We start from the raw sequence: 24,695 nt of genomic DNA, 5'->3' as shown, positions 1-24,695 counted from the left end.
TACAGCGTTCCAGAGTGTGTGGATATATAATAAGTAAGGGTGATGAGCAAAAATCTTATATTTTCATTAAATACTGTAACAAATATTTTTCTATTCTACACAGTAAGAAGAGATCTACCAAACAGAGTGCCCCTAAGCCCCGCTATTTGGGAACATTAACCATATTAGACCAGTCCGTTAATGACAATAATTGTGAGGTGGAAGCTGCAGATACTTTGCGTGCTGCTGTTTATCAGGTAACCATTGGTCTTTTAAATGTATTTATGTAATTGGCATAATCCTGTGGAGCAGAAAGCATCATTGAAAATTAGGTCACTCTATAACTGTGTGCTGGACTATCTGGACAAATACAATTTTAATCAATTCTCATATGTGCCTGAGCAGGATGTACAGTACTTTGTTTAATCATTGTTGTTTGTATTTGTTGTTTGTATTAAGCCAGGAAATGGGCACACCTGAAAACACTAATTTGTTTATACTGTTATGTAGCAGTGCTTACTTATTGCTTATAATTATAAATTATTTATACTACACGAACATGTGACTTAGTTGCTATCTAACATGCTAAGCCTAAAGGATCTATAGGGTAGGTTTATTACCTGTCATTATGGGGGAGAAGTGGTATCAGTTCTGATACCGCTTGTCCTTCATGTCTGAAGGAGGAGAAGTGTGCCACACCGGCAGCTGAGATAATAATGCATCACGGCGCTATCATTTCCCGCTATAGAAGCAGGAAAAGCAATTCCGGCACAATATGTTCCTGTATCATATATTTACCCCTATATAAAAAAAGTTTAAGTAAAAAAAAAAGACTTAACCATACAAAATGGTTACCATGTTGACATACATGAAAATGTTAAGGCCCATGCACACTTTGAGCTAAAAGCAGCTAATTTTTACAGTTTGAGCTGCTTTCAGCTCAAAAGCCGCCCAGTATGTATGGCCCGGCGATCAGCGCTGATACGTGCTCCCGCATCATTGTTAGCCACTGCCTCTCATTTGCTGGTATTACCAGCAGATGAGCAATTTTGTGGATGGCTTTCCATAGCATCATACTATGGAAAGCTGTTGATCTCCACGGAAATCACTTGTACAAGCGAAAATCACTCAGTGTGTATGCAATTTTCAGCATCATCACTGTGGATACACGCTGGTCACAAAAAGCCCACCTTTAGCAGTAAGATTAGGGGTGTTCTGCTCAGGTTTTAGCATTAGGGTTCACATTATTCAGTTGGCATGCTCAGCCGATCCCCTAACCTTAAACCTTATCCCTAAACCAAACTCCCCGGTTGAGTTATGGGTGCGACTATACGCACCTTGGAGCAGCTAATCCTACACGCATTGCATATGCACATGCAAAAGCATTATGTGTAAGATGAGGGAGGACACATCGATATGTCAACATTTTGCCGATGTCAGCATGTTAGATATTGACATTTTAATCCCATCTCCATTCTACCTGTCAACATTCTGGTGTTGACATTATGACTGTCCATACAGTGAACTTCAGCAATATGACTGCATAGCCATGGTTGCCAATATCTATGCAAATCGTCATGAGTTTTATAAATTGGAATCTTTATTTTCTACAGTGTATGTACTTCTTATCATATCACCACCATGATATGGTGTGTTCACTCATGAAGCATCGGGGTTGCTCCTAGGTCGGAAATATTTACAGTAAAATGAAATGCCTTTATTCATGTGCATGAGTATGTGCCTAGCACCGTATGTATTATATATATTGCTAGCTGTGGGGCTGATGAATCCAATCATACAGATGAAGCCTCGCAGAGACAGAATACATGGAAACAAAGCTATGGAAATACTAGTCTAGCCACATGAAAGCTGGCCTCCGTTTAATGAGAAATAAGATAAAGGAGGATAGTTTTATTTTGATTCAAACAGAATTAAATCGGATCTTCTGACATTGCTGCTGACTTTTATTTTCCTGCAAATGGTTTAAACAATCACTGTACGTAGATATCTGTCACCACAATTGCATATACATCACATATTAACAAGAATGCCATCATATGATGTGTTGCTGTAAAGATCCGTTATCAATCCTCTTTTAATGAACTGAATTCAAGTATTAGATTAGATCTACTGATGGTTTCCTCGGGGCCCACACTCACCATTTCATGTCACTGCCTTATTTGCATGATGTAAAGACATTTTACTGTTCCAGCATAGTAACTGTTGGCATGGAGTCTGTCAAATGTCTTTCTGAAGTGGTGACATTGCTTATGCCTGATCATGCTTTATCATGCCCTGATCTACAGGTCAGGTACAGAGGTGTCCTCATATGTTATTGTGTAAGTCATGCCAAACAGCTGTCTTTGTCGCTACATGTTAAACTTTAATCCAAACTGGAAGTCACTGCTCTAAAGGCCCCCATACACTATGAGATTTGGGCCTGATTTTATCCGATTCGGGCTGAGAAATTGCGTGAAATCGGCCCAAAAAAGCATGTTTCTGACATCCGAGCCAATCGCATTCGATTGGACCCAGAGATCATATGTGCTGCACGTATGATCTCCATGTCTGACCCTCTCCCGGGCAGCTCAAGGGGTACTGGATGCGACTTCTCTCGTAGAAGAAGTTGCATAGTGTATGGGGGCCTTAAGAGGTGAGAGGGCCCACACCATGCAAAACACAGCTTCACCACTGGATGGGCAGTACTCCACTGATGAAAACTACAGTACTGTATACAGTAGCAAATTTTCATTACTGTATATTATTATTTCAGTGGAAATAAAATCGTTTGAAATAATAAAAAAATAATTTGGAATTATAAAAAAACTTAAACTAGAGTGCAGTAATATACTGTAGAATATTTATACAGCACAGTAAATTGTCACTCAACATTGGAAAAGGAAACAAAAAAATCTATTAAAATATAAAGTCTATTGTTCTGTATGTATCATTACACTACATTGGTTATTTGATGCATGCGCACTACAGTTTGTGAACTGTGAATGGAGCATTGTATTGCACTATCTGGTATCTCAGTGCCTTATGCTGCGACTGAATACGCTATGATCCATCAAAGGGCGAGTGTATGAGATGCAACAAGCTTGATGCGCTACATGACATATGGACACAAATGTATGAGGACACATCTGTACTTCTTTCATCAAACTCCAGGAAAATATCTATGTACATGGAGTAGGATTGCAAGTTAATGACTTGTGAATTCCTATAGTACCTCTCAACCTAAAATCATACTTGTCAATTTTCCTGAACTGTTTGTTATATGCCTACATTTTGAGCGAGCTTAAAGCGCCCCCGTAATCCTTAGAGAGCAGATCAGCCATCTGATTCCTTGCCTCAATGATGCATTTCATGGTTCTATGCCTCCTGGACCTAGCACCTGGATGTGCCTCTTCATCATCATTTTGCCGGTTCAGCTGAAAAGCCAGCTAGTATGCATAATATATAATTTGCCAGCTGCAAACTTGACTTTCTCTACAGTATGCAGCATTAAATGAACCAGGTCATTTTTAATTATCAGCAGGTCTCGCTATTTAACCGTGTTGCAGTTTACAATTTTCCCTTACAACTTACCGTATATACTCAAGTATAAGTCGACCCGAATATAAGCCGAGGCACCTAATTTTACAACAAAAAACTGGGAAAACTTATTGACTCACGTGGGACCCTCACTCGAGTATAAGCTGAGGGGGGCTTTTTCAGCATAAAAAATGTTCTGAAAAAGTAGGCTTATACTCGAGTATATACGGTACTCTAAATTTTGCCATATGCTTTATTTGCAAGCAAGTTCTTTATTGCTCATATATACACTCATATATTGTTAAGCATAGTACAATGTAAAGTAGCAAATAAGGCATAGTATAATGGCCCTGATTCTGGTCCCCCGTGTGTTCGCATGGGCGTTCGGCGTCCCCTTGAGAACGCAGAGGGCTGATGTCACAGGACGTCAGCCGCGAGCCCAGTTCTCGGAGCAGGGCGCAGCAAGTCTAAGTCAGCAGAGACTGGCTTAGATTTGCGAGCAATTGGGAAATTATTTGATGGTTGATGGATGCAAAACATCCATTCGCAGTACAGCAGGGATATTCGCTGGGCAGTGGAGGGCTGGCATTAGCACGACCGGTGGGTATCGTTTAAAGCAGGCATGTCCTACGTTGGCCCTCCAGATGTTGTGAAACTACACATCCCAGCATGCTTTGCCACAGTTTTGCTATTAGAAAATGCTAAAACTATTGCAAAGCATCCTGGGATGTGTAGTTTCACAACATCTGGAGGGCCAAGGTTGGACATGCCTGGTTTAAAGGCTTGCTAACCAGCAAATTACTGCTGCTTAACGATCCAACCATAATGACCCCAGTATGTGATATGACAAACTCGTTTCCATGTTCCCCTTTATTTAGTTACATTGAATGTTACGCCTTAGGCAAGCAGCTGACACATTTTTAGAAAAAGTGTTTTGCTGAGTATTCACATTTTATTCAGAAACATTATTATCTTACAGAACTGGCTGGAAAAGAAGAAAGTATTTCTTCATGAACTGCATCAAATGAAAAAGGCTAAAACGGAGCAGGAGAAAGAGAAAATAAAAATGGTAATGATTTAGATTTTATCATATTGGACATGCTCTGATACATTGTTCTTAACCTCTATCTTCGTAGCAGCATTGCTTTCTATGTAGACACGCCTATATCTGTGTAATAGTAATAAGATTATAAGTAATATTATAAGTAAGTATAAGATTATACATAATATAATATGCTGTGACTGATTTATCTCAGGTTACTATTTGGGAAGCCCACAAGTGTGTTTTCAGATGCAGTTATTTATTCAGTTGGATTCCTATATATAAAAAACCAGAAGTCTGCACAAATCTCAGCTCTACTGTAGCAAACATAAACTTCTTGAAACGTCTCATAACTCCTCCTTATCTGGTGAGACATATTTCAAGCTAACAGAGGCTCGGGCTTCACTCACCAAACTCCTACCTGATAATATCAAGTTATCCCTACAAAAATGTAAAAATTGCTTTTATCCGAGAGGGAACATGCCAGGGAAATTGCTCACTCAAACTTGAACAGCCCAGCGAGCTTCCAGGTTTATGAGCTCTATTAAAGGTGATTCAGGTTCATTGCCTTCAAATAATTCTGAAATCGCTGACTGTTTTCTACTCTTCTCTCTACAACCTGAATTGCTCTTCTTCAGAAAACATTCCCTTACCATCTCCGCAGGACATATTTTACTATATATCCTCTGTCTTCTTTCCTACTATCCCCCACTCAGAGAGATGTCTTTGAACAGCCTTTCACATCGTGGTCGCGATGGGTATTTCATCCTCTCCGTCAGGTAAAATCTCAGGTCCCGATGGCCTTACTATAACCTTCTATAAAACATTCACGGATCAACTCGCTCCTATGTTACTTCAAACCTTTAGGGGGATATTCAATCGGGTCATGGCTGTCAAGCTTGCTCGACAGCCGTGACCCTGTCCCGTTTTCGGTTTGCTCGACTGAGAATTTGCAGCCGAGATTCAATGTCCCGCCTGCAGCGGGGCAAGAAGGGGGCATGGCCGGGAGCTGGGGCCGGGAAGAGGCGAGCTGCAGCTAAGAGCTCGTCCTGTCCCGGCCGTTCTCGGCAGAACGAGCCCGACTGCTTGTGAAGTCGGGCTCGTTCTACCGAGATACCCTGTTCAATGTTGTCGAGGAAGACAGCATTGAATAGGACCCAGCGGCCATCTCCCCTGTTGGGAGATGCTCACCGGTGATTGAATACCCCCCATAATGTCATTTCACAGCACCTCCTTTTCTCAAATCGATCTTACTCCTTCCAGGTAAGGACCCCTTCCCGTGTCTGCACTACCAGACCGATCTCTCTAATTGTAGACATAAAACTATATGATAAAATTATACCTAATTAGTTCCATTTCCTCTTGCCACACCTGATCCAAAGGGATCAAGTGGGATTTATTCACGGTCGAGAAGCCAGTGATAACCTGATACACAAACTAATAGAAGAATGTAATGTTTACCTCAGACCCATCTTTGTATATAGCTACAACAAGCTGGCCTTCTTTACGCCCCCCCCCCCTCCCCCCTCTGATAAACTGGTGCTGAATCTATAATAAAAGTCTACAGGGCTCAAAACCTTCATAGTTATTTCTCCATAATTATCTCTAATCCACTCATAATGTTTTCTTTGTTCTACATACTGTATACAGTATATCCTAATGACTCGCTTTTATTATTATTTTACTTAATTTGTAATGTTTTCTGATTATTGCGGATTGTTGCAATCTGCATAAAAATATAAAAACAATAAAAAAAATTGAGCACTGGGGGCTAATACCGCCTCAGTTGCTGACTAATAGGGACTACTTAATTCCAATGAACCAACTGCAGCAAAAAAATGAAGACAATGCTAGAAGCAGTATAAAGCAAGCCAATTAACAGAAATTAAATACGTTCAATAAATTAATAAAAATAAAACACAAAGTAAAAACAACCACGCATATACCGGCTGGTATAGCACAAGTAATTAAAAATACATTTGCTGTTGCTGTCCCCACAACCCCTGGGCTGGCTGTGGGAGGTGGGCTCATATCTTTGGTGTTAAAAAAAGAATAAAAAAAAATGATCAGTTTTTACACTACAAATTCCAGAAGGCCTCCCTTGCATGCTGGGATTTGGAGAACCACAAGTCCCAGCCTGCAGGGAATTAATGGGCTGCTTAGACTTTTAATTCTCCTGTGAAAGCAATGTAAAAAAAGACAGACAGAAAAATATAACTTTAATGCACACACATACACACAATACTTACCCTATTGGATCGGCTGTGCGCTCTTACGGGAGTCTCTGTGATTCCCACTGACCTCCGTCACGGGGACTCCGCTCAGCCCTGATTGGCTTTAAGTGTTTCCATGGAGACGCCAATAGCCAATCAGACCTGAGCTGAGCTGTCCAGGGCTGATCAACCACGGTAGTCATGTTTTGGCCAGGGGACCTTGTATAAAAAGTGTCCTGAGCTGTGGCATGATATCACTGGCTGTTGGAGCCTGGTGCTGGTTACAAAATATTGGGGACCCCTATTATTTTTGTCCCCCGTATTTTTGTAACCAGGACCGGTCGAAGAGCTTGTGCTGGTTTGTTAAATAGGGGAGATCCCACTATTATTGTCCCCATATTTGGGGAACCAAGACCGGCTCAATGAGCCTGGGGCTGGTTATGCTTGGGAGGGGGGATCCCATGCTGATTTTAATTTTTTTTTAGCACATGTACACTCCCATTACTAAAAAACCCGCACATTAATGAAACTAAAAAAAAATGCACTTGTCTAAAAATTGTACATTTCTGTTACTAAAAATCGCCAGATATTGTATGTAAATTAGTTTTTATATTGGGTATTTTTGTATTATTATTCTTGTTTTGATTATAGTTGACACTTATTTGTTCTTGTGAAATATCTTATATTTTTTGACATGTACAATTTATCTGTTACCGTTGTATGACTTTAAGTATTAATAAAAACTATGTATATAACAAAAAATCACTGAGGAAGATAATTTTTTCTCAGAATAGTTATAAAAATATTTGGTACATTTTTTAAATTCATAATGTAGTGACATGAAAGGTATGATTGCTTTTTGTAAACAAAATTAAATGAATGTACATCAATTGTTCTAAAAGTTTCATAGGTAAAACAATATGTTTTTTATTTATATATTTATTTATTTTCTTTTTTTTCTTTTAGAGAACAATTGTGGCTTAATAGTATTGCTTAATATTGATGGGAGAAATAATAAATGCAGGATTTCCAATAAAATAATTGTATGAGGAAATGATTGAAAAAATATGTATAAATGGCCCTAAGGTGAAAGTCATGTTGAAATTGCAATTTCGTTTCCAATACTTTTTATGCATATGTTTGACATTAACATTTAATAGTATTTGTGATTGAGCCATAGTAGCCAAGTATTTTTTGTATAGGAAACCTTGCAAAGTAAAGTGGTTGCCATGCAAGCACTAGTGGTGGAATAATCTGAAATAGTGTGTGTCTGAGTTACAGAGAATGATTCCAGTAAGACTTTTCCAACAGGGTGAGACTTCTTGAAATTTACCATGTACAGAGCAGTCTTGTAACACCGTAAAAACCCAGTAGGTGGGGCACTGACTCTCAGGGCTACCATGTAAATGGTAGGTTTTTCGAATAACCTTTATTCTTTTGAAAAGGCTTATTTAAATATTGAAAGTGTTATGGTGCCTATACATTTGTGCGATCTGATGCAATGTGACATTGCGATGCGATTTCCCATCGCATCTGAAGTGTTTTTTCAGTACCCGATGTCCCATGCCACCTGCTATGACACATTAGATGGTGGAAGAGGACTGGCGGATGGCTGTGTAGCGGACCTGGCGGCGGTAGGGCTGGTGAGCAGCGGTGTAGCAGAGCTTGAGGTAAGTGGCAGGATGGATGTTGGGCAGCGGTAGGCAGGAGGGCTGGCGGCGGGTCACAGTATTCCGGATTTTTTTTTTTCAAAAGTCTGCACAGCCCTCTGATTGGCTGAGAGTTTTTTCAAATTCTGCAACCCACTGCCAGCTCTGCTGACTACCACCTGCCTTTATGCTGCCACTTGCCAGCCCTCCCGCCACCAGCTCCGCTATACCGCCGCCTGCCCCGCTGACTACTGCCGCCACAGATCACATTGCCACAGATCACATTGCGAGTGATCGCATGTGATTAAAAACCACATGCAATGCGATAGATATTACATAGTTACATAGTTAAGGTTGAAAAAACACGTGCATTCATCGAGTTCAACCTTGGTTAATGTGTATGATCCAATTGCTACATTCCTTTATTATGCATTGTGTATTCTGATTTATTCGAAGACAGATTATGATAGTTATTTGTACCCCTGGATGTTTTTACCCAGTAGGTGTATATCCAACCTTATTTGAAACGTATTTATTGTGTATGCCGACACTACCTCTCCAGGAAGAGAGTTATACAATTTGCCTGCCCTGACTGTAAAAAAAAAATTCCTTCTAAGGAAACACAATCTTCTTTCCTCTAGCTTAAACTCATGCCCATGTGTCCTAGAGTCTTTCCTGAAAGTGAAAAGGTTGCCTGACAGTTCCTTATATTGACCCCTGATATATTTGTATGTGTTTAGCATGTCTTCCCTTAAACGTCTCTTTTCTAGCATAAATAATCCCAATTTGTTCAATCTGTCTTCATAGCTTAAATTATCCAACCCCTTTATTAGCTTTGTTGCACTTCTTTGGACTTCTTCCAGTTGTATGATGTCCTTTTTATAGTGCGGGGCCCAGAATTGTACTCTGTATTCTAGATGCGGTCTAACCAATGCTTTGTAGAGTGGCATAATTACATTTGAGTCCCTAGTCTCCATACCCCTTCTTATACAGGCTAATATCTTGTTGGCCTTATTTGTTGCTACATTATGTGCAGCGCATAATATCTGGCGACACCAGATTCATCAGGAGTGACTGGGTGACACCTGCATTGGCATGCAATCCATGCGATTTGTCATGGTGATTTTTCGAAATCACATGCAACATCTCACATATAGGCACCATTAGTATAACAATGCATTATACCTGTGGGCAGCTTCTATGACACTTCACACTATAGAAGACAATGCAAACCAAAATGGATCTGATAGCACTCATTGTTCCGGTAGAGAGCTATACCACAGTAATTAGACTTGCAGAGTTTTGATGAAAGATTTGTACTAAGTGCTAAATTTGTCTTTACAGGATAGCACCGTGAAAAAAGAAGAAGCCATGGCTGCGTTTATGGCATGGAAAACTGAAAAGAAAAAAGAAACAAAACAGAATCAAATGAAGGAAAAAGTGGAACAAAAGAAAAAGATGGATGAACTTCAAGAAATTGCAAGCAAGAAGGAGGAGTGCAGGAAGGTAAATATACTGTACAGTATGTGATTGTGGTACTGTCCAATCAATTCAGTCATATTTCTGAGAAGGTGGAGACAAGCCAATCTCTGCTTGTTACTTGTTTTTCTAAGGCTCTGTTCATTTTTTCTAAGGCTCTGTTCATATCCTTATATTACTAATACAAATAAGTGTGGATGCAAATTCACCCCACAAGCTTTTCAAACCATAGTGGATGAAATGAAATGCTGTCTATGAATATGTTGTACTGTATATCTAATCTAAGGGACATTACTGTACACAGATACAATTGGCTTTTACCAAATGCCATTTTCTGGACAAGTTATAAGTATAAATAGTCATGCTAAAAAAAATGATTTTTGGTACTTAACAGTTAAATATCTTTCTCTGAGTTCCTATAGGGGTACTTCTTTTCCATGGGGTTATGGAGGGTTGAGGAGATGGCTCTTAATGAGTTAACTTTTTTAAGCTCCTCCCCTCTAACCCCCACACGGCCAAGCAAATTACCGGGGCAAGCATATCGACCCGGTATTATGACTTTAAGCACAGTTTTTTAATTTTAGTGTGATTGGCACATCCCAGGTCGAAATTCCCGGGTCTCCAACCCTGCTTTTTACCCGCGTTGGAGACCCAGTATACTGACCTGGATTGACCCGTTCACACTGCAAAAGAACCCATGTAGAAAATCAGTTTACCGGGTAGAGCTGCATCACCCGGTAATTTGCCTAGCAGTGAGAACGGGGTCCGGTGTTGCTGCCCCCGGGTAAAAGCCGGGTTGATTATACTGGCAGTGTTATGTGAACGAGGTATTAAGAGCTTTAAGGACAGGTTGAACAACTTAGGACATATGCAGGGGAAGGACTGAAGAGTCCCCTAGATTTACTTAGATCTAACTGGTACCAAAAAATAATTCCTACAACTGAGGCATGCTTCTTACCCTGAGGATGTACAAAAGCTGCCACAGATAAGGGTGTGTTCAGACTATTATTATTATTATTAATTTTATTATTATCATTTATTTATATGGCACCACAAGGGTTCTGCAGCACCTAACAGAATACATAAATGAGCAAAAACAATAAAACAAGTACTTACAGTACAGGGCAAAATACAGATGTAGCCCGTGTCATCTTTGGCCACGGCTCGCCAGAGCCTCTCTTCTGGCGAGCGCCAGTGGACAGGGGCTACACTGAACTGGGACGCGCGTGCGTCTCACATGCACGTGCGTCCCAATCCTCAGTCGGTGGGGCAGCGGCATTCTGCCCGTCTCCGCTTTTGTGATCAACTCTGAATAAGTGGGAGTATGCAATCCAGGATCACGGCTGTCGATCCCTCCCGACAGCCGTGATTCTGGCCCGTTTGCAGTCTGATCGACAGCAGATTGCGCAAAGGGGGCGTGGCCGCAAAAGCGTGGTTTTTCGATCTGCGGCCCGAGATCGCGACAATCCACCGCCGCTATCGGCAGAACGGGCCCAACAGCTTCTAAAGTCGGGCTCGTTCTGCGTGATCCCTCTTCAATGCTGTCGCTAAAGACCACATTAAATAGGGCCCTTCCGCTATTTCACCCAACGGGAATAATGGCGGGACATTGCAGCTTGCCAATTTCTTGCATTAGTTTCATATACTTTGGTTGATCTCAAATGTACATACAGTATGTTAGGATGTCTAACATGAACATTGACTCTAATCTGATGTTTTGCTGATAAAGAAAATGGGTATTAATAGTTTCTGGTGAGAAAGGTTAGAAATGGGAAAGCGCTATCCTGATGATGTTGAAAAGGCTAGGTGTTGTGGAAAGAAAAAATGGTCGAATACTGAAAGGTAAAAATGAAATAGGTATTTTATTGATGGCTAAAAGGTATTATGTGTGAGCCAGACTCTGTAATACCGACAGGTGTGGGGGGGGGGTGTTTGCTGCGGGGGATACTGGTCGGCAGTATTGGGTGGTGTTGCAGCCTTGTTACCCTAGGGGTAATGGGTACCCTTGGTGGGTGTAAGTGGTGTTTCTATACACCTATTTGGGGTCCCCAATAGATGGGAATCTTCCTACACAGGTGTCGCCCGGGGAGAGTTCCCAAATGGGTTTTCAGTTAGTCTGTATTAGACCACTTTAGCTACCGTGGGTCCTGAGCCCAGGACCTACGGCCTCCCCTGACGATCTGTGTGGTAAGTGAGCAGTTAGAATGTGACAGTCTGGCTGAGTGAAGTGTGCAGAGAGGTGCCTCAACAGGGCTTCAGGCGATTCCAGCTGGAACCCCCTTACAATCACATAGGTGGATGCCTATGCCCTCTCTGCTTCTACACTTGAAGCAGTGTCCGTGGTGTGTCCTCACCGTGTACCGCTAGCGGCGTCCCGCGTAGTGGCGCGTGTACATGTCACTCGCGGTTTGCTGGGCGTCTGTGGAGGATGTCAGTCTGGGTTTTTCTCCGTCCGGAGCGGGTCCCAGGGCTCTCCTCGCACCCTTTGTGTCAGGATCTCTTCCGGGTCTCAAATCTCGCGAGACTGCGGGTATGTGATGTTTGTGCAGCGCCTGCTGCTGAATCTGTGGATCTTTGATTCTTCCTGCGGGAAAACAATTGAAATAAGTCTGTTGGTGCTGCGTGGAAGTCCTAGTCCTGTGTAAGCGACGCGTTTCAGCCTTAGAAGGCCTTTTTCAAGCTTAAGGATCATCTGACCATGAAGTTCATTTATGCTTGGTCTATTCATTTCATTGGTTGATGGTGTTGAAATGTTACTGGTTGACGGGAAGGGTGGGAGGTGCTGGCATGCTGTCAATCAAAAAACGGGTCTTTGTAAATCATTATGTGGATCTGTATTGATCCTGTCTATAATCTATCTGTAGGTTACGCTATATGTAGTTATGTATGTTTATAGGAGGGTACTGCATGATACCATTACATTGAATTTGATTAGTAAGGTTTTAAACCTATGTGTTAAGTGATAACAGCTAATACTGAGTGGGCTAATCTTATGTTTGTATACAACTTCAGTTTGTTTGCTGCAGATTGGAGAGTGATAAAGTTTATGGTGCCTGGTGATAGATTGGTATTTGAGAAGTGTGTGCATGCAGAGTTGCATATGGGGGCAAGGTGAAAAATAAGCGGTATACAGGCATTAAATAATGGTATGAAAAAATGTTACAATGTAGGAGAGATAAAGTATTGCAGATTGGAATGATTTCATGTAATGTGCATTCTACATATGGGGGCAAGATGTGCAAATATACGGTAGATAGGTATTGAGTACTGGTATGGAAAAATGGAGATCTGAAATTCTGAGAGAGGTACAGTAGTACAGATGAAAACGATTTTCTTGCGTGTAGTGCCCATGTAATATTAGTAACAGTCTGTTATAACTGGTAGTGTAGGTATGCTGATATAAACGGTTGTGGAGAGAGATACAGTAGGGAAAATGAGGTCATATTTTAAATAACTAGGGTGGTGGTTGTTTGAGGATGTTACAGTATTGCTGCCACATTGAAATCTATATTTAAACCCTTTGGTTCCAGTGTCTTAAGTGTGTATATCCACTTGAGTTCCTCTTTATCTAGCTGTTTCTCATAGTTCCCTCCCCTCCAGTTCTGTGTTACGCTGGTGATGATCGTGAATTGTAAACTTGTGGGGTCTTGGTTGTGCTTCTCCTTATAGTGTGCTGACAGGCTATGCTGTTCATAGCCTTTTCTTATGTTCCGTATGTGTTCCGCTAGCCGTATTTTAAACAGTCTTATTGTGCGGCCCACATATTGTATATCACAGGGGCACCAGAGGAGGTAAATCACCCCCTTTGTATGGCATGTCAGTTCCTGTTTGATTTTAAATTGTTGTTTAGTGATTGTGGATGAAAAAGGTTTTTTTTTCTTGCCTGTCGTGAGTTTACATGTTTGGCAGCCTATGCAGGTTCCACAGCGGTGGAATCCATGTGTGTCGGAGTTGCTGCTGAGTTTGGTCTGTATATAAGTCCTTGGTGGTATGTGGTTTTGTACAAGTTTCTTTTTAATGTCTGGTGCCTTCCGGTATATTACCTTCGGGTGTTTTGGTAAGATGTTAGATAATGTCTCATCCCTGAGTAGTGTCTTCCAGTGCTTGTAGATGAGTTGCTTTACTTCACCAGCTGAGCTGCTAAATGCGATGATTAAAGTCATGTTCTTTTTTGTTAAGGATTCCTAATGCTAGTCCCTCATTGAGGAGAGTGAGTAGTTCTTTTGTGTACTGTTGTGTTGGGTCTGATTTCAGTGGAGTGTAGGTGTTTTGATCTCCTAGGATTCTGTTGGCTTCGTCGATGTAGGTCTGCTTATCTAGAAGTACAGGCCCAACAGCTTCTAAAGTCGGGCTCGTTCTGCGTGATCCCTCTTCAATGCTGTCGCTAAAGACCACATTAAATAGGGCCCTTCCGCTATTTCACCCAACGGGAATAATGGCGGGACATTGCAGCTTGCCAATTTCTTGCATTAGTGTCATATACTTTGGTTGATCTCAAATGTACATACAGTATGTTAGGATGTCTAACATGAACATTGACTCTAATCTGATGTTTTGCTGATAAAGAAAACGGGTATTAATAGTTTCTGGATTAATGAGAAATTACAATACTTGGTAGTTATATCAATCTCCATGTGCCCTAAGAATAGCACTTTTCAAGATAAGCTTCTAACTATTGACATTCTATAATCTAAAATTTTATTTATATAGTGCTCTTTCTCCAATAGGACTCAATAGATACACTATTCAACACTATTCAAAAGTTTTAGTCAAGTGTGCAAAGCTGCCGGTTTGTTTGTTTTTTACTTTAAAACATTTAAATTATAAAAACAATTACTGATCTGTTTATGGTTCTGTCAAATTAATCTGCCAGAAGCAGGTCTATTTTTCTTGCAATTTTTGGTAATGTTTATGATGCGCACTCTATTACATTTGCAGTTATAATGTTTTCAATGAGAAAACCTCTGGATTAGTATTTTGAAGTGCGATTTTTTTAATATTGTTTTTGTCACGACAAAACGCGCGATTTTTACCGCAAATCTGACACTATTACATGTACCATTTTCAGTAAATGTGTGATGTTTGCCGTTTTTTTAATCACACGTTCTAAAAAAATCGCACCCTATTACATCAAGCCCGAGAAATCTAGATCAAGTCCATAGTTGATGTGACCACCCTTTGCCTTCAAAGCGCCATCAACTGTTCTAGGTACAGTATACCTGCACACAGTTTTTGGAGGAACTCGCACGGTGGTTGTTCCAAACATTTTAGAGAACTAACCACAGATCTTGTTTGAATGTAGTCTTACTGAAATCCTTCTTACTCTTCATGTAATCCCAGACAGACTCAATAATGTTGAGATTAGGGCTCTATGGGGGCCATATCATCAGTGTCTGCAGTGTGGTTGTGATGTCAGAGGTTGTACCAACATCTCTGTGAGAGATGTGCAAAATATCCGTTAACAATGCATCACTCACATTCATCATATAAATTCAAATAAAACATGTTGTGTAAAAAAAAGATTATATTTCCTATATAAGGTAAACATTACAGGTCATTTTGATGAATACAAATGTTTGTTTGGGAAATTTCACACCTATTTTGACATTCACTTGGCACTCAAAGGGTTAATGTATAGGTACTCTTTTAGTACAGTAGCATCTCACCTCTATGAAGATGAGCTACACAGCAGAGCATGCACATGGACTCGCTATACTCTGTCAGCTAAAGCACTAATGATAAATCGTAAGCAGACAATGCCTGTGTCACCAATAAAGCATGAACCATAGACAACTGTCTTCTAGGCATTCGAGATGTGGAAAGAAGCTAAGGAGGATTATATAAAGGAAAAAGTACGGAAACAAAAGCTGACCGAAATGGAGAAAAAAAGAAAGGAACAAACAAAAATAATGGAAAAGACCAATGACAGCAAGTCTGCTTTTAAAAAATGGTAAGGTTATTTTTATATCAGACCAGTAATCCGTGCCGGTGCAAGGGTGGGGGGAGTCACTCAGGAGTTGCCGCCGGTGCAACTCACCTCCATTGGGGGGGGGGGGGGGGGGCTGCAAACTGCCGCCCTCCAGTGGCTGGCGCCCTAGGCAAATGCCTAGAGCTGCCTAGTGGTGGCGCCGGCCCTGCCAGTAATCAATGTTGTAGTACACTGTGATCGCTTTGTTGATTATACTTGAGCTTCAGGTCTCGAAGATGTATTGGCTAAGACGTTTTTCTAACATTTGTATGGGAGAAAACTGAATAATAAAAGTACAGTACACCACAGATTATAGATCTCACACCATAGTACATAGTACAGTACACCACAGATTATAGATCTCACACCATAGTACATAGTAAAGTACACCACAGATTATAGATCTCACACCATAGTACATAGTAAAGTACACCACAGATCTCACACCATAGTACAGAGTAAAGTACACCACAGATTATAGATCTCACACCATAGTACAGTACACCACAGATTATAGATTTAACACCATAGTACATAGTAAAGTACACCACAGATTATAGATCTCACACCATAGTACATAGTACAGTACACCACAGATTATAGATCTCACACCATAGTACATAGTAAAGTACACCACAGATTATAGATCTCACACCATAGTACAGTACACCACAGATTATAGATCTCACACCATAGTACACCACAGATTATAGATATCACACCATAGTACATAGTACACCACAGATTATAGATCTCACACCATAGTACATAGTAAAGTACACCACAGATGATAGATCTCACACCATAGTACATAGTAAAGTACACCACAGACAGCTCAACAGATAAATTAGACTCCCTGAATCACTGACAGATTAGAAAAGTCATCAGCCTGATGGTCAGCAACATGGAGTCGTGATCCCATGCTGAGAAGGTCGGGACCCACAGTTTGAGAACCGCTGCCATAGTACATAGTAAAGTACACCACAGATTATAGATATCACACTATAGTACATAGTAAAGTACACCACAGATTATAGATCTCACACCAAAGTACAGTACACCACAGATTATAGATCTCACACCATAGTACAGTACACCACAGATTATAGATCTCACACCATAGTACAGTACACCACAGATTATAGATCTCACACCGTAGTACATAGGGACAGATTCTATAAACTTCAAAAGTGATAAAATGGAGAGTGATAAAAAGACAGCCAATCAGCTCCTGTCTGACATTTTTCAAACACAGCCTGTGACATGGCAGGTAGGAGCTGATTGGCTGGCTGTTTATCACTCTCTATTTTATCATTTTTGAAGTTTAGAGAATCTGGCCCATAGTAAAGTACACCACAGATTATAGATCTCACACCATAGTACATAGTAAAGTACACCACAGATTATAGATTTTTCACCATAGTACATAGTAAAGTACACCACAGATTATACATCTCACACCATAGTAGATGGTAAAGTACACCACAGATTATAGATCTCACACCATAGTACGTAGTAAAGTACACCACAGATTATAGATCTCACACCATAGTACATAGTAAAGTACACCACAGATTATAAATCTCACACCATAGTACATAGTAAAGTACACCACAGATTATAAATCTCACACCATAGTACATAGTAAAGTACACCACAGATTATACATCTCACAGTATAGTACAGTACACCACAGATTATAGATCTCACACCAGAGTAGTAATTTAACACTAGGGCACGGAGTCACACGTAGATATGAAAAGTAAAACAACTTGTAGCATCAGGATGCAGTTACAATACGTATAGTTGGTATCTTGACATTGGGTAGACCAATGGATTCTGGCTGTCAGAATCCTTTAGGTAAGTGTCAGGGTTAGGCACTAGGTGGAGGGTTAGGGTTAAGCAGAGGGTGTGGGGGAGGTTAGGGTTGTACGGAGAGATTTTGACCGTCAATGTCCTGACTGCCTGTATTTCATACCCATCCCGTAGTATTTTGTGGTTGTGCAAATCAGTCTCAAAGTGTGCCTCAAATCAAATCAGTCTCAAACTGTGCTTAAACTCACCATTGGACGCATTGTTGAAATTTGCACTAGCTTTGTGGCAAGTACAGGTTCTCTGTCTGAGTAGGACCCCCTGTATGAGAGGTTATTTTTCTTCGGACACAGGGCCTTATTCAGCATGGATTTCTAATCTGAGTAAATGCAAAGTGATTATCGGCCGACTGCGCGTTCGCCTCATTCATATGCACGCACGCTATCTCCGATTGGAAATAATTATGTGAACAATTAGCAATCGTAGTGCAGTCACAGTTTGACAGGCAGGAAGCTGGCGTTTGTGGGTAGAAACATGCCATGCGTTTAGGAGGGTGGGTCTGTGACGTCAGCGTTGACCACGTCCAACCTGTCTCATTAGCAGATTAGTGGAAGCCTCAGATTTGTCCACTGCATTTCCTCTATCTAGCGATTCAAGCTGATTCGGGCCCACTGTTGATGAAAGTAGAATCAGCACAGTAGACACTGTAAACCGAAAGCAACTGTAGCTGTGCACAAGGAGAGCTTATTATGTTTGTTTTACTCCTCACATGCAAGGAACGAGCGAAAAGAACTTGTGTTGACTGAAAAGAAACAACAAGAGAAGTATGAGAAAATGAAGGTGGAGAAAATAAAAGCTGAAAAAGAGGAACAGGAGAAAAAGGCTCAGGAAATCTATGAAAAATGGCTGGTAAGTTGTCTAATTGCAGAACATGCTAATTTTCTTCCTATGCTTGTTATCCTGTGAAGCGTCATAGTAGCCTATGAGCAACTATACAGTAGCAAATTGTTTTCCATATAGGACCCCTTTCCGATACAGAATGAGTAGCCCACTATCGGCTAACACCATCTTCAGATGTCATTATCAGCAGGAGCTTGGTAAACCTGACAACATAGCAGCCTGCATTCAAGCCTAAAGGCCCATACACATTAGGCGACTTTGAGCTGAAAGTTGCTCAAAACAGCAGGTTTCAGCTCAAAGCCGCCCAGTGTGTATGGCCCGGCGATGAGCGGTGAGCACTGCTGCGCACTCCCGCAACATCGCCGGGAAAGCAATTAATCTGCTGGTTATACCAGCAGACGAGCGGCTTTCAGAACGGCTTTGCATAGCGCTCTGTTATGCAACGACGTCCTCCCCCCTCTGTCTGCGCCGGGCCGAGGGAAAGCCGCTCAGTGTGTATGCACTGAGCGGCTTTCCCCCCAGCAATGAATGCGATCATCGCTGTCCATACACACTGGGCATAGTCGCCCAGTGTGTATGGACCTTAAGGGGCTGCTTTGATATCTGCTGATGTGCCTCTGGTAAATTCTGGAGATCCTTATATTTTGCTGAGATTCTCTGAAATGTAATTTTACTACTATTTCCAATCGTCTCTTCTAGTTGTAGGCTAATATATTCCTGCCCCATTCTAATTCTTTTTTTTTTGCTGCATAATACCATTAATCTAAGCAATACATTTCATTCCAGGGAGCCACAGTTTAGTTGTCTGCAACTCTGCATAGTATGCAAATGATGTATACTCCACTGATGCCTATGGTTTTTGTTTTTTTTTGCAATTTGTGCTCAAATCTGTTTAGTTCCAGGCCTGATTCAGAGCAGTAGGGGTACATTTACTAAGATGGGTGTTCTAGTGAAGATGCGATGTTGCCAACAGCAACCAATCAGATCCTACTTCTTACCTATTTAGCACCTTCTAGAAGATAATAGAATCTAATTGGTTGTTATGGGCAACATCCTATCTTAAACAGAACTCCCATCAGTAAATGTGCCCTGTACACTGCTGCAGCCATTGTTGCAGCTATTGCTAGAGCATGGTGGCAGGTATATTTACAGTATATACTAGTAACAGCCGTTTCTCTGGTGCACAATAATACAGCGCATATTTGTGGAAGACACTTGTGCAGTGTTTTCCCTCTTACAAACATGGCTTAAGGTGGCCATACATCAGAAAGATATTGTACCCAATCATACAATCTCAACTGATTGTAAGATGGATTGTATGCAGATTGTGTGCACATCTTATGTACATAATCATACAATCAATCAGCAGATGGATTGTATGACTGATTGTAAGATGGATTGTATGCAGATTGTGTGCACATCTTGTGTACACAATCATGCAGTAGATGGATCGTATGATTGATTGTATGATCGATTGTGTGTAGATTGTGTGTAGATTGTGTGTCCAAAAACCACCAAGGACTGCCGGGGATTTCAAGGGAAATTGTACACAATCATGAGCGCAATCGATCTTAAGATCGATCTTTCTGATGTACAGTATGGCCAGCTTTAGGGTGCCCTGTGGCTCTGAGTACACTATTATGGGTACATTTATTAAAGCTTTCAAACCTAGAAAGAGGTGATGTTGCCCATAGCAACCTATAAGATTCAGTCTATAATTTCCATTTTTAGAACTTTTAATAAATTGACACCTTTGTGTCTATGTAAACGTATTTCTTACTGATAACATGTCTTATTTATTTATTACCACAGTAATAAAAATATAGTGTTCTTGCCCAACTGACAAACCAACATACACCCCCAAATGTCTATTTTCAGGGGACTTTTCCATTTTATTGGGACAGAAGTGCTGGGGGCATGGCCAGCAGCTTACACTGACTGGCCATGCCCCTATAGTGACTGAAAATGGGGGCATGGATCGCAGCCAGGGCATTGCCATGAAACCCCTTTTCCCGGAGGCCACACCCCATTTCAGGAGCTATGAACCAGTGAAGGGGGTAGATTGAACACGGTTGCTGTAACAGATGTTTTTCTTTGTCACACCATGCATGTGTCCCAATTTTGTGCGTACAGAGTTGCAGTACAGATTAGGATAAGACAAAAAGAAATCGACACCCCTGGCGCACTTCAATCATATATCACTTACACTCTAAAACCACCAGGGTAATGAGTCCACAATTTCCAAAAAACACAGGAGAAAAAAGAGTCCCTCTGTGTTTTCCCACACGGACAAACAGAGTTCCAATAAGGATGATATCCTCCAAAGTATCCAAATGTTTTTTGGCCCTCCTCTGGGTTTTTCTAAAGAAGAGAAAAAACTGATTGTGCAGACACCTTTTTTATAGATGGCAGATCATTTTTTTGTTGCACTCACAATTTTGCAGAATGAAAAGGCATATAATCACCATCCGGTGATAAACGTTGTGGGAGGTTACACCCAATAATTCCACGATTGTGCCCAGTATTTTTTAACCTTTCTCCCCTCTGGGTTTTTCTAAGGGAGAAGAAAAACTGATCGTGCAGACACCTTTTTTAAAGGATAAAAAGGTGTCTGCACGATCAGTTTTTCTTCTCCCTTAGAAAAACCCAGAGGGGAGAAAGGTTAAAAAATACTGGGCACAATCGAATTATTGGGTGTAACCTCCCACAACGTTTATCACCGGATGGTGATTATATGCCTTTTCATTCTGCAAAATTGTGAGTGCAACAAAAAAATTATCTGCCATCTATAAAAAAGGTGTCTGCACAATCAGTTTTTTCTCTTCTTTAGAAAAACCCAGAGGAGGGCCAAAAAACATTTGGATACTTTGGAGGATATCATCCTTATTGGAACTCTGTTTGTCCGTGTGGGAAAACACAGAGGGACTCTTTTTTCTCCTGTGTTTTTTGGAAATTGTGGACTCATTACCCTGGTGGTTTTAGAGTGTAAGTGATATATGATTGAAGTGCGCCAGGGGTGTCGATTTCTTTTTGTCTTTTCCATTTGTATTTGAAGGTTGGTGAACCTCCATATTCGTATACCCTAGGCAGCATCTCAGCACATCAGCGCAGTTAAAAGTACAAACACTCCCCTTTCTGCCACAGTACAGATTAGGATGCAAGGTAACAGAAATGTAAGAAGTTGCTGGATGGTGATCAGGAGGTAACGGGGCGGCTGTAGAAACTCACAGAAATGTTGCATCAAATGGAATTCTTGCAGGTCGCGAGCATGATATTAAAAGCTGTAGCATACAAAGACATTGAATCATTCACGTAGGAAGCAATACTCAGGCCACCAAATGCAGGGACCTGTAGCAGCATTAGGATAAAGTCATAGATGCAAGACTGGCAACAGACTCAGGCACAAAAGCTGCAGCACCCGACTCAAAATCAGGCCATTAGTCTATAAATCCAGTAAGTATATCTTTGTATAACTGTGTGCCGATGCCCCTTTTACAGAAGAGAAAAGAACGACAGGAAGTGTCTGAAAAGAAGCACAGAAAGCTGCAGGCCATCTTAGACGATGACAGCCCTCCCCCATGGAGTCCTCCAGGGAACACTATCTCAGCAGGAAGATGTTTGCAGTATTAAATGTACAAACTGTAATCACAATATTTCTCATTATCCCCCGATGGTTTTAGTGTGTTTTCTCGTTTGGTTCTAAAAGATTTGCACAGAAGGGTGTGGGATTGAATTAAAATTATGTGTCAAACTGACATATCAAATACAAGGTAGGGACATTAATTCCTCTTACATGAAATAACATTTTGTAGAATATTCTTTACTGAATAATTCATATTGTATGAGACATTTTACAGTTTTTAAGGATCATATATGATTTAACCCTTTGAGTGCGAACATCTCTGTGAGAGATGTTCAAAATATCGGCTAAAAATGTCAGCGTCACTCACATTATCATATAAATTCAAATAAAAAATGTGGGTACTTGTGTATTATCAGGACGCCTGCGAAATCGGCCGCAAATCGCATGCAAAAATCGGATGTGATTTTTTTGGCCAATTTTTGGTAGATTTTTCGCATTTTCCGGCCGATTTGCATGCTGTTCCATCATTGCACACCTTGCACACCCCCGATTTCAATCGTAGTGCATCGCATGCAATATAGCGGCATGCGATGCATGCAATGTGATGCGATTCGATTTTTAATTGTACAAGCACCCTTATGGGTGCTTACAATGTTAAATGCACCCCCATTGTCAACGCCACCCCCACTATCAACGCCAACCCGAAGCGTGGCGAGCAAAGCGAGCCCGCAAGGGGCGGCGGTACGCGTCCTCTGACCTTTTCATACCCCCACTATCCACATCGGTGTGGAGTTGATTATAAATAGTGTGGAGAGCGCAGCGAGCCACCGAGCCCGAAGCGTGGTGAGCGCAGCGAGCCCCACGAGGGGATGTGGAATACATGTAAAGTAATACGCGTCCGGTCGCCACGCTTCGGGTTCGGTGGCTCGCTGCGCTCGCCACACTATCTAAATTCAACTCCACACCGACGGAGTATGAAAAGGTCGGAAGACGCGTACCGCCGCCCCTCGCGGGCTCGCTGCGCTCGCCACGCTTCGGGTTGGCGTTGATAGTGGGGGTGTCATTGACAATGGGGGTGCATTTATCATTGCGAATCACATCGCATGCCACTTGCTGGCATGCAATGCTATGCGATATTTAATTGTACAATCTGGGGCATTTTCCCGAAAATCGCATCGCATACCATCGCATAGTACCTGGGGGTGTACAAGGATGGAATAGTATGTGATATTGTATACGATTTACATTAAATCGGGCGCCCAGATAATACACAAGTACCAAAATGTGTAAAAAAGGATTATTTTTCCTATATACTGTAAGGTAATCATTACAGGTCATTGTGATGAATAAAAAATGTTTGCTTGGCAATTTTCCTACCTTTCTTGACAAATTCACTAGGCACTCAAAGGGTTAATATACATCTAAGGTTATTGTTAATTTATTTTTAAAATAGTGTTGCAATTTTTAATACCGTTTATCGTGTGTTTTTTACTTAATGTTTTCGATAATACATTTTCAATTGTTACTTCCATGTAATGCTTTTGCAATAGAAAAAAAAAATATTTATGATGCAGAATGCTTTTTGCTGTCACTTTGCATAGTGAAATTGTTGTGTGATGCACGCCTCCTTTATACTGTACTATGACATAGAGAGGATCTCACTTTGTGTGTACCTGCAGAGAACAACAGAAACTCATGAGGCATATTCAACTTATTATGTCTGCACTGTTTAACATAGGTTTAGGCAAGGTGACTACAAATCCCAACATAGCTACAGCTACAAGCTTGGTATTGTTTCATGGCAGCTGGAGTGCCACGGGCTCATACATTACCTACACGATGTCTTGTGACTTAATGACATATTTCAGAATATCTTCATTATTCCAGAGCAGACAAGCGGATTTATATAAGACATGCTTAGTAATGGCATCTGTTTCACCCCCCATCACTCCATAACTAACACCAGGGCTATTTTTGTGCAGGCTCCAGCAGGAACTGAGGCCCTTATTCTAGTTCACTCTTTCAGACAAAATATTTCTTAGATGGACAAAACCATGTGCACTGCAGGTGAGGCAGGTGTTACTTGTGCAGAGATAATTAGATTTGGGTGGGGTTTTACACCTGCCTCACCTGCAGTGCACATGGTTTTGTCCATCTAAGAAATATTTTGTCAGAAAGAGTGAACTAGAATAAGGGCCTCAGTTCCTGCTGGAGCCTGCACAAAAATAGCCCTGACTAACACAGAAGCACAAAAGCTTGTTGAAGGGAAACTTACTCTTTTCAGACCACACAGTAGCTGCAAGAGCCACATCATATGAAAGAGAAACCCCTCTCTGTGAAATACAGGCGAACAGGGTGCACGCACCCTACACAGTGGGCGGGGGCAGAGAGGGGTCTCATTACCATATGGGAATGCGCAGCGTTCCATTTGTGTTCCCAAGAGAATATTGTGTGATCCTTTTGAGCTTTAAAACATCTGATGGTATTCTCTCAGGGCAGTATTCAATCAGAATACTCGGCATGTGCAGCGAAT

At 41.2% G+C, this 24,695-nt stretch overlaps 1 protein-coding gene across 2 annotated transcripts in view; it reads left to right on the top strand.

Annotated features, from left to right (window-relative positions):
• Positions 1 to 22,851, top strand: part of MAP9 (microtubule associated protein 9) — an 81,622-nt gene extending 58,771 nt beyond the window's left edge. For both annotated transcript variants that reach the window (XM_083172195.1, XM_083172186.1), the window contains exons 10-15: positions 104 to 236; positions 4,496 to 4,585; positions 9,765 to 9,926; positions 15,704 to 15,849; positions 18,456 to 18,588; positions 22,078 to 22,851. In XM_083172195.1, coding sequence (XP_083028321.1) covers positions 104 to 236; positions 4,496 to 4,585; positions 9,765 to 9,926; positions 15,704 to 15,849; positions 18,456 to 18,588; positions 22,078 to 22,209 — 796 coding nt within the window. In that variant the 3' untranslated portion in view covers positions 22,210 to 22,851. The remainder of the gene's footprint in view (positions 1 to 103; positions 237 to 4,495; positions 4,586 to 9,764; positions 9,927 to 15,703; positions 15,850 to 18,455; positions 18,589 to 22,077) is intronic.
• Positions 22,852 to 24,695: the final 1,844 nt, after the last annotated feature.

The sequence above is a fragment of the Crinia signifera genome, chromosome 1, assembly GCF_055691185.1.
Source record: "Crinia signifera chromosome 1, ASM5569118v1, whole genome shotgun sequence".
NCBI classification, from domain to species: Eukaryota; Metazoa; Chordata; class Amphibia; order Anura; family Myobatrachidae; genus Crinia; species Crinia signifera.
Note: the sequence above shows the minus strand (reverse complement) of the source record. Positions and strands in the feature narration are given on the sequence as shown.